This window comes from Artemia sp. Qi Xiang Cuo, chromosome 1 (genome assembly GCF_049724085.1).
Source record: "Artemia sp. Qi Xiang Cuo chromosome 1, ASM4972408v1, whole genome shotgun sequence".
In the NCBI taxonomy this organism is placed as follows: domain Eukaryota; kingdom Metazoa; phylum Arthropoda; class Branchiopoda; order Anostraca; family Artemiidae; genus Artemia; species Artemia sp. Qi Xiang Cuo.
Window position 1 is genome coordinate 106,249,767 of NC_142794.1, and position 17,088 is coordinate 106,266,854.

Genomic DNA, 17,088 nt, shown 5'->3' on the forward strand with positions numbered 1-17,088 from the left:
TATATATATATATATATATATATATATATATATATATATATATATATATATATATACATACATATATATATACATATATATATATATATATATATATATATATATATATATATATATATATATATATATATATATATATATATATATATATATATATATATATATATATATATATATATATATATATATATATATATATTGTCAGCTTGTGACCTGTTACCGATGTCAGCGTATTCTGGCATCTGCTAACGTGATTTTGTGCACTAGGAGGAAATCTTCGGAAAACCTCATCTCCAATTAAGGATTTTGACGCGCCTGTATCGAGTAAACACGGTAAATTTTGGAAAAATTCAATTTTAAAACAACGCAAAATGGTAGATTATTATTTATGCCCTCCGTTTAAATGCCCACTATCATTTGTTCAAAAGTTTTCGGGGTTTTCCCAGTTTTCTTCAGTGTTGCTATTTTGACCTTGTTGTGTTGTTTGCCGTTTAATTTCTAGGCCTAAATTCAGGAATATTATTGGGTGTTTGCCAAGTATTATTTGTTTCCTGCCTTCTTAAATTTCCCCTCTCCCTGTGCTCTGATTTGGTTTCTTGATTTGTATGTCGGGCCTTCCTTCCGTATTCTATGCCAAGATTCTGCCGCATAGTGATTTAGTTTGCCACAATAATGGCAAAGAAATCTTTCCTAAATGGTTCGCTGGTTTCCTGGCTTCTACGGGGTGTTTAATTACTTCTATATATTTTTGATCTTTCATTATTGGTTTTCCTACTATCTGTGTTTGGTGGCGGTGGGTGCCTATATTTTCTATAGTTACTAGCCACTAACGATTCAAGGTCGTGGAATCTGTCGGCTACTTCCATAGACGACGCCCTGGCCTCCGTCACGCCTTTTTGGGTCACGATTTGGCTCCCCAAAGCTCACACGCTTTTGCCCCCTTCCATAGTTTATATTTTCTTGGTTTTCTGTGCTATTTATTGACATCTGATCAAACTTTTTGTGAAGCCTCATCGATTTTTACCTCTATTTCTACTATGATTATAGCCTGCTTGAGATTTTCATGTTTCTGTGATAATATTAGCCTTAGTAGCTTTTTTTGTAACCCTTTTGTAAAAGTATGTAATTGTACTTTTTGTACCGTCTACTTTTTGTAAGCCACCAGCTGTAGTAAAGTGTGTTTACAGTTGTTGTAAAGTGAGGTTATAGTTGCCCGCCCAGCTGTCACCAGCTGGTATAACGTAGGTTTTGGTTCTTGTGTGAATCTACCCTTGTAGGGGGTATAATTACGGTCCTAAGGTAAGTAAATTTTAGTAGCGTGCCTTAGGCCTTGGCCTGACTAATTATTTTGGGCGTACCGACTGGGGTTAATCGAGGGACTAAACTAACGTTGTAGAGAGGTTTGGTATAGTACAATAACTTTTATTATGCATTAAAGAAGACAAGTAAGGCATGATCATCTAATACAAATAATTATTAAATCATATACACTTACAGTTCCGAAAACGATCCAAAAATCCAGAGGTCATACAAAGTAATTTAGAGAGAGAACCACGCGTTATCGCAAAATCTGGCATATATATGTTCATGCCCTGACCACCCGTCCTGTTTCAAAACGAGGAAGTGGGTATTACAAAATTCCTGTATCTCCACCGCTATACCGTCAGCTCTTAGTTTGGTGGTCGAAAACTTTTTATCTAGAACCCAATTATAATTTGCGTTGTGGCATATTTAAATGCTTCTATTAAAATCAATTTATTAAAACTTAAATCGTCAGGTTATTACAGAATGCCTCGCGACATGCATGTTTGAACCCCAGTGCATTTTCCCGAGTTTCCTTGCACAGTTTCATCCGTTACACTGTCACTATCCTTAATGTGTGCTTGCGCTTGACTATTATGATAGCCAATAAGAACACAGGAGATTCTAATGAGCTGTTCATTTTGAGTTTATTGTTCGATGCATGTGCATCATGTTAAAGTGGCATAAGATTTTTTCTCCCACAAAGGAAGGTGCAGAGAGAAGATTGTGGATTTGGAGAAGGTTTCTGGATTCCAATTAAAAATTTGTATAATTTGTCTTTTTTCAGGGTTAATTGTATCGACACCTACAGGAAGTACAGCGTATGCTGTAGCTGCAGGGGCATCCATGATTCATCCAAGTGTTCCAGCCATTATGGTAACCCCTATTTGTCCCCATTCCTTGTCTTTCAGACCGATCGTGGTACCCGCCGGGGTTGAATTAAAGGTAGGAAAGTGTTTTTGAAATCCTTCTGCTTTTTTTCTGTTTATTCTGTATTAGTATAAAGAGGGGTTTTCTTCGTTTTATATTGAAAATTCTCCGTACTCTTTTAGATAACTTTTTTTTGTCATTTCTCTTTCGAGGGAACTAGTAAAAAAGGGCTTTCTCGTATATTTGTTATGCCCTTGAGAATGTGTCGTTGAACCTGCATTCTAATTAATATAATTATTCAACTGATCTAATTAATTGTTCTCTATTTTTTTCTAGTATTTGTGTTTCCTTTCTTAATTATTCTGGCATTTTTGCCAATTTTTAAGATTATTTGTGGAAATATATCTTTTCGGAGAAAGTTTTTCTCTAATTTTAAGAGGAAAAAACAATCATAATATGAAGATAAGAGAGTGTACTCTCTTTTGCATACAAGGTCAGGTTTGACAAATACGCACAAACTAAAATTTTTATTTTTCATTGTCAGTGGCTTTGTCAAATCTGTGACCAGTTGGGTTTAGAACGTTGTCATTTTTGCTTGTGATATGCATAGGGATAGTAAGTTGGTAATTTATTTTTATAAACTTTATAAAGATACCAGATGCTAAGTTTGTGTGAAGGGAAAGAGTCGATTAAAACGTCACATAAAATAGAACAAGGAAAAAATAGGCCAAGGGCAGAAAGGAAATGAAATAAAGCTACAAGTATAAGGAAGGAAAGAAATTTGACGATCCGAACGGGAGAAAGGGGAAACAGAGATGGCGAGGAAATAATAAAAATATTGCTAGATAAAATTATGCAAACGGCTTGTAAGTCATGAATGAAATTTTTTTTGGTTTAAGCTTCTTGGTACTTGAAAAGACGCTTGTTTTTTTTAAGTCGTGTTAATTTGGCTTTTTCGATTGCTTCTTGAACTTTGTTTTTTTTTTCGATCAATGCTTTCTTCTCAGCCATGAATGTAAGAAAAGAAAAAGATAACTTGAAGACAAATCACGTGCGCAAGATTATGCAAACGGATTCATCTACTCCTTATGCGTTATTACAATTTTGTTACTTACTAATACATTTTTAATATATTTACAATATCTTTGTTTACTTTCGATAAGTACGTAAATATAAAAATTATCTTTCAAATGAGCCGTTTTAAACATCCCTCTATGGTATTTCATTGCCATTTGAAGCAATAAAAAGGAGACACATCACTGCTTCCCATGAGAAATAGCAATAAAGATAAACAGCGTAAAACATTATAGTATAAACGCTGCATTAATTTTACTAACGTTTTAAACGTTTTTTAATATTTTTATTAACGTTTTAGTTTTTGTATTTTTTTTTTTAAATCTCGAGGTTCGGAGTTTTCGGATTCGAGTTAATGTTTGTAAAATTATTTCTATTCTCGAGGAAAGCTCGATTTTCCAAACTCATATTTAAATTTTATTAGAGATATGTTGGCATAAACATTTTGCAGAATTAAGGAGCTAAAATTTACCGTCCGAAAAGCTTTACGCATTACTCTAATAATTTTTCAGCGCAAGGCAACCTAAAAAAAAATAAAAAAAAAAGATACGGTACGAACTTCAAGTATAAAACAACCTTTAAGCCTTTAATTTGTTGACAACATGCTTCACATTGTTGAATATTTCGTTACGACTAAAAGCGTCTTTCAGGTAGAAAGTTTTCGTTTCACCTGATTTCGAAAAAGATATTCACATTATATATTTTACGTTAAATATTTAGATAAATTTATGCCTACCCTTTGATTCCCTAATAAATAATAACCTTGCTTTGCCTCAAAAGTATCTGCAAGTTTTAAATTCAAAGTAAAATTTTAGCATGAGGGACCGAATTTTTTTCGTACCTCCTTTCATCATAGTGAAGCAAGTAAGGTGTAAGTAAATGGCTTAGCGATAGACGGACCTGATAGTTCAGGGATTGTTAGAGTATTGATGTTATACCGAAAAATCGTTATTGATAAACAATTGTAATATAAAACAATAACGGCACATCATAAGAGAATAACACATGAACACAGAGAATAGCTTGTAAGGCTTAGGATAACACCCCAATGAGTTGCCGTATCGATGATCGATCCTTATGACACCACGGCAGAAAGAAGTAAGAAAATAAGGTTTATTTACGGTACCTAGGACATCTAAATTAAAGCATTTTATAACCCTAGTACCCATTTTAGGTTTATTCACACTTGAAAGCCCTGATTTTCATTGCTTGTCCTTTTGATTGCTTTAAAATTAAAATATACTTTAGGGGAGCTGTACCATATTTTTGATAGTTTTGCCACGTCGAACCTTGAAGATTTATAAAATAATCAGTTGCATTTCACTACACTTTTGTCCGTAAAAGTTCAAATATTTGCAATCTGTTGATTCCCAAAAAACAACTTCATCTTCACAAGGCCGTTCGAAGGGGGGGGGCAACTGGGGCAAACTCCCCCGGTGCCACGGCTGGGGGGACTCCACTTTTTTTTAATTTATCTTGGAATCCGGAGGGGGTCAATGACTACGCTTTTTAGTTTCTTTTTTAGTCCAGTTTGAGTACTGACTATACTTTTATCCGTAAAAGTTCAAATACTAGTTATGTGTTGACTCCCAAAAAAGATACATAATCAAAGGAAAGCTACACCTTCTTAAGATGCTTGGTGTTATATGTTTTTTGTTGATTTTTGTTGATTTCTAACCCACGTTTCTTCATGTTTTTGTTTTTTTAATTTGGTACCCGTTACTACCAACAACTGTAATTGTATGTAATTTAGCATGTAATTATACTGTTTTTGAGCAAATAAAAAAAGAAGAAAAACTGGTGAGAAACTGTTAATATTTGTAAGAAATTTTTAACAACTGATTGCTAATGTTTGAATTTTCACGGAGGAAAAGTGCTGCGAAATTTTTCTTATTTGTTTTGCATATTTATTCTCAGGTTCCAACATGGCAACACTTAAGAAAATGTGGTATTGCCCTAATAGCTTTATAATTTTGAAACAACCAAAGGGAAATTTTTTGAAAATCGTAATTCTCAAGTGTGAATAGACAAGATGGGTCCAGGGGCCATTTTTTTATTTTATTTTGATAACCTTCATATATATATATATATATATATATATATATATATATATATATATATATATATATATATATATATATATATATATATATATATATATATATATATATATATATATATATATACATACATACATAAATAAATCTAAAATTATATATATATAATCATATATAGATGTTATTCTTTAAGCTTCTTTAAATAATCTTAGGTTGTTGAAATGTCGATTTTCCCCAAATAAACACAAGTTTCAGTGCTATTAATAGTTTAACGTTGTTCGTAGATCTCAGTGTCGCCTGATAGCCGAAACACCGCTTGGGTTTCCTTTGATGGTAGAAATCGACAAGAGTTGTGCCATGGAGATAGGTATGATCAATTGGATATGACTAACCCATGTAGAACTTGATGACGACTCACCATCTTTGGACAGTTGACCTTTCAAATTCGCTACTGTCTAAAACAACTTTGCGACCTAAACTGACCGTGAATTGAACGCTTATCTGGTTTAAAAGGTTGAATTCGCTGTATAACCCATGGAATGGTGACGTGATTTGGCAGGGGTACTAGGGGTCTAAGTGGCGCATTCTTCGAAATCCAGGAGGGGTATTAGTTCCATCCCCCCCCCCCTCTATAGACACAATGAGGAAGGATTGGGTTTAAATTATTACTAAAGCTTCACTTTGAAAAGCAAAAACAAACATAAGTTTACTTTATGAATGTAGCCATGTCCAGCACTGCACACTGATCTAGAACTCTCTCTCTTAGTGGCCTATTCTATCCAAACCATCTATTACTGCTACTGTGCAAAGGTTCCAAAAATGTGTAATACGTTGCAATTAAACCAGGTAAAGGTCATATCCGGGGGGGTTAGGGGATTTGAACATCCTCCTCACCCCCAACATGTTTGTCCGAGTCACAAAAACGTAACAAAAATGGATATAAGCAAATTTTTTTATGCGTTTAAAAAGAAGTTTTTGTCCAAATGGCATGAAAATTTCTTTGTAACAAATTTTGGAAGAAAAATTTGTGGCCCCGATTCGTAATACAAAAATTTTATTTCTTGTATTTATTTTTCCTTTTTTTATGTTGCTTTCTTTTACTGGATCAAAAGTTGAATATAAACTTTATAGCGACAAGGAAAAAACATCAAGTAAAGGGGACACATCTGTATTACCAATGCAAAAAAAAGGGTTAATCATTGTTCTTCAAGTTGGAGGGTTCTAAGCTACCTATATTAGGTTTTCCATAATGAAAATTTGAATTGTGGGCTTTTCGTTTTGATCTACTTTTTTTAAGAGGTTTCGGGCTCTTTAAAAAGTTCTGTAAATTTGTTGTAAAATAACATTTTACCAATAAGATTAATCGAAATAATAATTATCATTTCTGAGTCAGCTACAAATGGACATTCTTTCTCACTAGACGGTATTTTTTTAAAACGTGTTTTTAAATTTAGGCTTCTGGTTCTTTAGGGCCGTTGTTCTCTCTTTATTGTATTGTATCTAGTATCTATCGCGGCCACCGTGATTCTGATCGATTTAAATTAGTGCTAGCTAATTAGTAAAATCTCATTGTGAATTGGTCTTAATATAATTCTGGCTGGTGTGTCTAATTGAAAGAGAAATTCTCTAAAGTCTTTCTAGAAAATCTTTCGAAAGGAATATACTCCTTTGAGTACCTATCTAGGAATGAATAACTAACTAGGAAGAATACTCTGTATCTGTGTTTAAACAGGAATTTCTAATCAAAAACTAAAATTTGAATTATAACTTTAAGCCGTTTTTCCGCACTAACAATCAGCTTTTTAATTCTCGTCCAGAGCAGAAACCTTTGAACATTTTGAAACCTGAAAATTGGACTAAATGCAATTAGGCTGCGAAAGAGAATTTTCAAGTTTAACCACCCCCTCCCTTGTCGCCACTGTGGCTAGATCTTTAACCTACAAACATATTTTGCGTTGAAATATATCCATTTATGCTTGGCAAATGAAATGCTATGTTTTAAAATGTCACCCCTTCCTTCTGAAACCATTTGGGCTAACTTGTCGAAATCTTTGAAACAATTTCTCTTGAAAAATGGTCACAGCTAAGTTTTCAACCTCTTATATCCAGATATTTATTGTATTTGAAGCCTCTCTGAATCTAAACTAAAAATAATTTTTGTACTTTGAATCATTTTGTAAATTTTGATTTCGTAAATTATAGAATGCAAGTCTTCGTTTCTTTTTGAGATCTGATGTCATAACTTTTGATTACTTTTTTATCCATTTGTAAAAGCTCAACAAAGTACCTACTATGATGAGAAAAATAATTGAAAAATTAAAGGATATTAGATTCGGAGAGACTCAGTCCTACGCTTATCGTTTGGTTATCTAAAGTTCGCTAGTTCTTTTATGTCATATTGACAATTCATGCACTGAACAATGTTTTAATATGGAGATGACATTTGACATCCGGTTATTTTTCTTTCAATGCGTTTGTTGTATAAGTAAGTTTAACTGAGATTTTTAGAAGCCAATGCGGCTTTTTATAGTTTTTTACGTTCACAATTAAGTCTTAACTCTTGTTATTTGCAATTGTATTCCCTAAAAATCAGAATTATCAATTAACAATTATTAAACACCAGTTTCAAGTGTAGAACAATATGCTTAAAATCAAGGAGTCAACAAACAAACAAAATGTGTATGTTTTTCTCCATAAGGTAATTGTTATGTTAAACCAAGCAATGTATTTCTTCTTTAATTCGAACTCGCTACTTATTTGATAAAAAATAGAAATGATCAAATTGACCTCTTAAAGGTTTAATTGAAGATGCGATCTTTTGATAATCATGCGATAACATAAAGAAAAGTGAATTTTGAAGGATTTATGTAGTTGCTTATTTTTGATTTTACTTGCTACTAATATTGAACTAATTTTACTAGGTGATGCTTAATCCTGACGCGCGTAATCCCGCCTATGTTTCTTTTGACGGACGGCACCAGCAACAGCTTGACGTTGGAGATAGGTCTGTGACTTTATTGACTTTTAACTGACCATTAACGACGTAACTCTATCTGAACTCTGACATACTCCACTTCTTAAGCTTATTCTGGCTTTCGCTTTGTTCTTATTTTCATTTTCTTTTATAGTTTTTCTATATTTAATCTCTTTTATTGTGTGATTTTATTATTCTTATAATGGCTGCCTGTATAATGTATCAATTAGCTTGACGAACTGAAAAGCATAAATTCAGAGAAACTTTGTTTATTTGTAAAAACTTTTTGACTCAAAAAATTTTCGTTCTTTTTGCTTGTTGAAAATTCTCTATAAAAAAAAAACAAATCAGGAGTTGCTTTATTTTTATTGGATCCAAACTCGATATAACGGTCCAAGGTAAATATAAATACGAGTAAAAAAAAAGGCAGAGCTATTCGTCTTCTCTTTCTGACATACTCTTAAGGAAGAATATGGTTACAAAAAAAAAAAAAAAAAAAAAAAAATTCAACAGAAAAAAATTATAGGAATCATGGGAACTCTTTTAAGCTTAGAAGCAAAGAAGAGTTGTCTGCCATTTTCTAACAAGGATTACGATCAGGGATGTGCGCAAGGGGAACTAGGTGGCTCCTTGAAATTCGAAACTCTTCTGAATTTCTGTACGCTTCTTATACAAATTAGCGATAAATTTTGTTTTTATTATTATTGGTAAAGAAAAGGCACTAGGCTTTACAGTTCCAACCGGTGGTGCTGATATCCGTTGCATGACCCTTCATCCAGGAATTACAAGCAGGGACTGAGGGCTAGACATCCTGTACTTTCGCGCAACCTTCCTGTTTTCCTTAACCAAATTTCTGTAGGTACGGATTTTACAGTGAAACTGGCCCAAACCAAATAATTGTTGACGGTTGGATTCGAACCCTTACCCTGAAGAGCGTTGAATGCCGAGTTCAGCACACTAGACACTAGATTAGGGCAGCTTTTTATTATTGGAACCCCCCTAAAAAAAAAAAAATTTACAAACTTGCCTGGTGAAAATGAAGGAAAATAAAATTAAAAACGGGACTTGGAGACTAAAAAAGGGCTTTACATTTAACCTGTCCTTTGAAACAACATATATCTTTTAATTCTGTTTTAATACCTAAAGAAATTATTTAATTAAGCTCCTGGATCGTATCTCAAGGGACATCAGGACAAAGCTGAATTCTGACAAAATAATATTTAAAAGATATGGGCCTGTAAAACAAATGCAAATTAGCAAAAGAAAACAAATGAGTCGTGCCAGTATTCTAAATATTCCAATTTTATTCTAAAATTGGAATAATATTCTAATTTTAATATAATAGTCTATCAGATTTTATATAACTAATAATATCTAATTCTATATAATATTATAATGATATAAGTTAGAATAATATCTAATTTATTCTAAATATTTACAGAGGGCTAAATAATTGAGAATCTTTCGTCTTTTTTTTTTGCGCCACAAAATTTTGATGATTGTTAAGTCAAAATCAATGATTGATTTTCATCAGAACACCAGAATTTGATTTCCAATCTTCTCATCAGGGCATCTACTAGAAGAGATTGTTAGAGACTTTCGTGAGAAAATTCGTTTCCTAGTTATATTTTTGGAAGACGAGAGCCTGACTTGAACTCTGTGTAGGATTGAAAAGGGGGAGGGGGTCCTTAAATTTTTTGGCCTCCAGAGCGCTTACCTAAAAAAGTTTAGTAGATTATTGGTATTGGGGTGATGCATAATTTGGATTTCATGCCCAAGCTCGATTATAACGTGACCCGGCTATAATTGTAGTCTGATAACGTGAATAACAGCGATTGAATACCACGTCGTTCACGAAAAGTGTGATTATCTGGATGGGTGAAAAAAACTTCATTGATCGTAATTGGCTTCCTGGGTGTGGCCTGGATTTTCAACTATTTTCACCAATGGAAATTAAATACCTTTTAAATTGCTGAAACCGGATCTCTCTTAAATATTCGTTATCGATTAAATAAATCATAGAAATTTACAAGGCGTATCCTGACATTGTTAATAGGCAGATGTCTGGCAAATGTTTTTGCTTTTTCTTTCTATGGAGAAGTGTGGTATCTAGGTTTAGCTGATCTTTATGGTGATTAACGCTTGCTCCAAATTATACTTAAGTTTAGGTGGGTGAGGCCAAAAACTTTAGCTTTAAAAGGAGGTGGAGGGCATATTCATAATAAAATAAACGTGTCAGTGAACAGTGCCAATCATGGGCATCAAAACACAGCAGGAGGGCTATAAATCTCTCCTGTGAAAAAGAAAGACAATAGAAACTACACTTTGATATATTTGCTGGTTGTGTCTGTCCACTTTGCTCCATAGATCTATTGCAAAATCAATTCAGTCTATATTTAATGACAGTAATACTACCTATTAATATATTTAATCTAACCAATTTATAATAAAATAAGCTGCCCAGTCCTGGACAATTACTCTTCCTCATTCCAAAACTTTGTGAAGACGTCCAGAAGTCCATTTGGGTTTGCATTATTTTTTAAAGGTGTATATAGTTTTAGCTCTCAAGTCTGCCTCTGTCTTTAATTCCGCTTTAGTTTTTTCGGGCACAAAATGAGCTAGCTCCTTGTTCATTTTCTTCTCCAATATTGTCTGTATTTTTTTCACTAGATTATTTACAAATTACTTGTGCATATAGATTTGTTCTTTGTTTTCTGATGATCATAGGACTGTAATTACATTGTTTAACCTAAATCTGTCTTACACAGTCCCAAAGAATACTTTTCAGTCTTTATTACCTCCCATGGCCTCAATTAGATGGATTTAATTTTTAATGTAAAGCAAATGATTATCAACCCATTGTCTTGGGTTTCAGTTTCATAATTTTTGTGTTTCAATGGAAAAGTCTGGTATCCAGTATGGTTTAGTATGCGTTTATTATGTCTTGATGCTCCAAAGAGAGGACTACCCATGCGAACCTCAACATGATACATCGTATTTGAAATTGCTTGACTAAATTCCGCCATTGATGTTTAGGTGTGTTTGGTTAGCGAATCAATTTAATTCGAATATTGTTTCTTTTTATAAAAATACTAAAAAATACACAAAATTAGTAGATACAAAGGTAAAATCTTTTAAGTGTATGAAGGAAAAGAAAATATAAATCTTTAATTTCAGCTTGATGTATCCGTCTAATTTTCATTTGTGCGTACTGTCTCAAATATTTTAGTTTATGTCAATGTTTAAAAAGACTCATCCCCTGTTTAGTGGAGTTAGTTTCGCGTTTAATTTAAAGTTTTTTCTGCTTTTTAGCCTACGAGTAACCACATCTATTTATCCAGTACCTTCCATATGCTCGCAGGATCAGATTGCCGACTGGTTCGCTTCCTTAGCCGAGTGCCTTCATTGGAACGTTCGGAAGAAGCAAAAGCACTTGGATGATTACAGTTCATATACTTCATCACATTCATCATCAAATGATACCCTTGATTCCATTGATAGGGTCGATAATTTAGACACATAACTCGTGGGCTTTGTAAGTATATTTGAAATCATTGTATTTCTTTGTAACGCTGTGGCTGGTATGTGCCTAGATGGGGTTCTTGATTTTATCCTCTGTTCCCATGCTTCGCATTATATTCATTATCAGTCGATACCCCTGATCCCATAGGTAGGGTCGATAATTTGGATATATAACTCAAAATATCTGCAATTATTGTTTGAATTAGTGTACTTGTTTCTAGTGTTTTATGGCTGGTACGTGAAAGGGTAGGCTTCTAGCTCGCACCCCTCATTTCCTATGTTTCACATCTCACTCATCATCAAATGATACCCTTTGATTTAACCCATATATAAGGTTTGGTAATTTAAATGCATAACACTGTTATTAATAGGTGATAACTCTTTGAATTTTTAGGTTTTGCTAGTATATTTGGAATCGCTCTACTTCTTTATGGCGTACTCTTACGCCTATTTTAGAGAACTTAATTTTACCTGTTGCGGGATCCGACACGAAAACCATCCAGAAGAACCCATTTGATTGACTCTTATCTGTTGCAATTTTGTGCCAGCTCTTTGGCAAACTGAGCCCAGCAGCTATCCCACCTTCTCCTAAACCTTAGAAACTGGGGTTCGAGGTCATTTGTGACTGCTGTCCCAATTTTCAATGCAATTTTGGAAGGAGCAGCTAGAAGAATTTTCTTTGTGGTTAGGTCATTTCCTTCTCTGTTGGTTGGTATTAAAACCTAAGGTACGACCACTCGAGCGGACCAATGAAGATGGAGTGCAAGAAGTGTAGATTTACTGTACTTGGACCATAATTTAATTACAGCTTGTGTCACAATAAAAATGTGACGTGGGAATATGATCTTAATATACGGCAAAGTAGTAGGTTTTTTTTTTAAAGGAATGAAAAAGTAATCTTGAATGTTTAAGATTACTTCAGGTTTAATAAATCGATTGGGGCAGATTAAATCGCAAAAAAACTGGTTTAATTGGATTAACAAATATTCAAATTTAAAACGATAAACAGATTGGCCTGTAGGCAGGAAAAAATTATATACATTATTTTATTTATTTTAAATTAAAAATTATTATTTTGTATATTAAAAATTTTAAAATAAATTAAAAATTTTATTTTATATTAAAAATTATATTTTCAGAATTCTGAAACATTGTAGTGAACTGATTAACGATCTTACAAAATAATCCTCAGTAACCGTTTCGATCTACTTTGCTCGAGGGATTTAACCTTTTTTCCGAGGTTGCAAAAAACAGAGCATCTTAACTCTCAGGCAAACTTGAGTTGAGATGAAGACAAAATTAGAAACGTGTTGCAGGGTTCCCACCTGTTGCACAAAAGTGCTATATGACCATATGCGACAAATCCTCAGTAACCGGTTCGAGCTACTTTCCTCGAGGGATTTAACCTGTTTTCCGAGGTTGCAAAAAACAGAGCATCTTAACTCTCAGGCAAAATTGAGTTGAGATGAAGACAAAATTAGAAACGTGTTACAGGGTTGCCACCTATAGCACAAAAGTACTATTTTAGCACTGTTTCATTATGTGTAGCACCTACTCAGGGTGCTACACATCGCTGTAGCATGCAAATCGCTGAGCATACAAATACGGCAAATTATAGCACTTTAGGAACTGACCGTGGTGGCAACCCTGAACATTTGTCCATCAACTGTTTATATTTGTTTATAATTGCAGGACGTAACAGTGACATATTAGTTCTACAATGATATCTGTCGAAACGAAAAAAAAACACATACATATTAAATATATATATATATATATATATATATATATATATATATATATATATATATATATATATATATATATATATATATATATATATATATATATATATATATATATATATATATATATATATATATATATATATATATATATATATATATATATATATATATATATATATATATATATATATATATATATATATATATATATATATATATATATATATATATATATATATATATATATATATATATATATATATATATATATATATATATATATATATATATATAACCAAAATAGATCTCTATTCCGCCGTGCTAAGTACTGATAGAAGTTTTGAAGTTTTTGCAGGTAGAGAAACAAAGGATGCTAACAACCACATCAAAAGTAGTTGAAAAACAAAAACGGGTACTTGCTTAACCAAAGGAAAGAAAAGACTCTTACCTGAACATCCTTCTGTTTTTGTGAAAAATGCTTATTCATGTACAATGAAGTATGTATGAACAACGTACAACGAAGTATGAAGGAAATAAAAGAATAAGTAGTGGCAGATCATAGATTTCGGGAAAATAGCAGGAGCGTGCTGGTGCTTACGTCTTTTTGTGCCCGACAGATTCTTTGAAATGTATATGCAACTGCACAAAAGTAAATGGACTCACGCCAGGGGTTTTGGGGGAAGAGGCTGCTAGATTCTTGTATATGTAAGTAAAAACTACACATAAACTAGTCTATCACGAATTTTCTCTATGGTTCAACCGGGAGCAGTGCTGGGAGACTTATTATCTCAAGTGATCAACATATCTGGAACTTCACCTTTTGAACCAAGTCTTCTCTGGACTGAAACCTGGCCTGTTTTATAGGTATTTTCTACCGTAGAAAAAGTTATGCAGATACATGAGGGAACAGGTATGCTGTGTTTAGTCAGGAAATTGTGTATGAAATGTGGAGAATGGGTAGTCTCGTATTTTAAATCAAGCTACAAAACGCACACAGGTCTGATTGTTTTCGTCCTATGAAGGTGACGCAACGTTTTTTTAGCTTCTTGGTAGTATTCATTTTTGTTTTTTTCCGTGTAGTCTACTTGGGATGAACCACACTAGAATCGTAGAAGGTGGTAACAAGAACAGTTTGACATTGATTTGTACTTTCTTTTTTATTCTGGGCTATTTAACAGCCCCATTCTGACGAGTCAAATTGGTTTCATAGTCGTACCACTAAATGCATGGCTCATTGCCTCTGATAGGTGCGTTAAGGATATTGAGATCACTCTACATAGTCCCATGTATGTCATGCGTGATTTTTGTCTAAGTATCCGCTGATTTCAAGAAATTCGATGTGTCCATTGGTATCAGATAAAATTCATGCCCATCTCCAAAACATTAAATCCTTAGCTTCATTAATACATATGCATAAAATTAGGGTCGCAAGCTTTTCGAATAACCCTCTTATTTTAGTATTTACGATTTTGACACTTTGAAGATTGTCCACATTTTTTCACAGGCCCCTGCATGGGGAAAAGGCTGTGTTTTTCGGGTTAAGCCTAATATTAGTCAAAACAGACCCATTTAATGAGAATGTGTGAGTAAATCACAAGGAGAATCATTACAAGGAGAAGGAGAATTCATTTAAAGAATTCAATAATTAAGGATTTTTTAGAGTCCCATATTGAGTGCTGCAGAAAACTTGATTTCACCCTAATTTTGAGAATTTTCTATTATTTTGGTGATTTTCTCTAAAATGTCACTGCAATGGTTTAAAGAATCCGCTTTAAAAAAGATTTCTTATGACTCAGGCCAAAGAGGCTTCATGTGATGATTTAGTAAATGCCTGGTAATAAGATCTTGCGGAAAATCTGAACAATATCGAAGTATGGTATGACTTCTCTATTTTGGGACAGTCTAAATTTCAACTCTTGACCGCAATGCGAATTAATTGCTGTGAGTTCTCAGTTCCTCACCAATCACTTCTTACATAATATCCATATATAATTAATTTGATCAAAGACAAATGTAAATAATGCAGTAAAACATGTAAATACTTAATGTTATATTATATGTAAATATTTTACAATTTAAGTATCATAAGATAACATAAGAATTTATTTAAGTATCATAAGATATTATATTCAAGTATCATAAGATAACATAAGAATTTATGCACATACCATAACATTTCTTCTGGGGAAATGAATTTGATTATTTGGTGTGAAATCTACAAAAGATTTTTTTTGCCATTCCTGATGACGTTGGCAAAATGATTGGAACAGCGCTAATTGAAACTAATATCATTGAAGCGCTTTGTCTCTTCGAGGGTCAGTAACTTTAACTGACTCTTTCGAAATTTTGCAAACTGAGAAAACTATTGCACAAACGAAATATATGGCCCTCCCCAGTTCATTTGTACTCTATGAGCCTTTAAATTCGAAAGGGCGTATATTGGGATCTAAAATAATGCTAAAATTGCCGTTTCTATAATTTTCAGTTTAAAAGCTTTGGTAAATTCGAAAAAAAAGAATATGAAAAATACAGTAAATGCTAAGAATTTTTAAGGAAACGGAGGAGGCATGGACCCAAGTACCCGAATTTAAAGCTAGTTTATACACAATTATTGTAGGATTGGCAACTTTAATCTCATTTTAGTTCCCAATATGCGCCCCTTCGAATTTTGATATGATAATATAATATAATAATAACATAATAATAAGTTCCTATAATATAATGATATTAATGACTTTGTATAAACTGGCTTTAAATTTTTTAAATATCCGTGCAAGCCTCTTGAAGACTTTCAGATATTTAAGGTAATTTTCACGCCGGGTCTTTGAGTCCATGCCTCCCCCATATCCTTAAAAATTTTTGTATTTACTTAAATTTTTTTTGTAGTTTTTGTATTCTACAATCCCATTCAAATTCCACTGCACTGGTATTTGAGCAGTCTTTAAAGAATTGTGACAAAAAAGAAAGAGCAAGGGTTATGAAGGGGTAGCCACCTTCGTGTAAGGACTAATTTCTGTTCTTTTAAACTTTAATGTTGCTCCTTACTGTCAGGTGATTTTTTTTTTTTAGATTTCTGATCGTTTTTTAAATTATGTCAGGTAATCCCCTTCTCCCCCCCGCCCTTTTTTTAAATTTTCCCTGAAAAGTTTTACCCTGGAAACTTCCCTCCCCATGGATGGTTCTCCCGATGGAAATCTCCTCAGTGAAATATTCCCCCCCCCCAAAAAAAAAACCGTATATCCCCCAAATAACAAATAATACATATGCATTGTTTGCAAATTGCATAACTTACAGCCCTTTCCCCATGGGCGATAGGGAGTCTTGTCATCACCAAAGGCATATTTTTAGGATTTCAATTATGCTCATTCAAATTGCTACCTTAAAATGTTGATTCTTTTGGGGGGAAATGGCGTGGGAGGGGCGCTATTTGCCCTCCAATCTTTTTGGTCATTTAAAAAGTGCACAAGAAAACTGGATTTCTGTTCGAATGAACCGTCTCTCGATCTTTTAGGACTATGGTTCAACTCACTTCTGGGGAAAA

At 33.2% G+C, this 17,088-nt stretch overlaps 1 protein-coding gene across 8 annotated transcripts in view; it reads left to right on the plus strand.

Moving 5' to 3' along the window:
* Nucleotides 1-17,088, plus strand: part of LOC148957069 (NAD kinase-like) — a 234,783-nt gene that overhangs the window by 216,938 nt on the left and 757 nt on the right. For 7 of the 8 annotated variants that reach the window (XM_089088508.1, XM_089088473.1, XM_089088525.1 and 4 more), the window contains 3 exons: nucleotides 2,090-2,247; nucleotides 5,588-5,670; nucleotides 11,590-11,812. In XM_089088508.1, the coding sequence (XP_088944634.1) occupies nucleotides 2,090-2,247; nucleotides 5,588-5,670; nucleotides 11,590-11,800 (452 nt within the window). In that variant the 3' untranslated portion in view covers nucleotides 11,801-11,812. Of the gene's footprint in view, nucleotides 1-2,089; nucleotides 2,248-5,587; nucleotides 5,671-8,224; nucleotides 8,308-11,589; nucleotides 11,813-17,088 lie in introns of all 8 variants that reach the window. The other variant, XM_089088481.1, reaches the window with a different exon arrangement.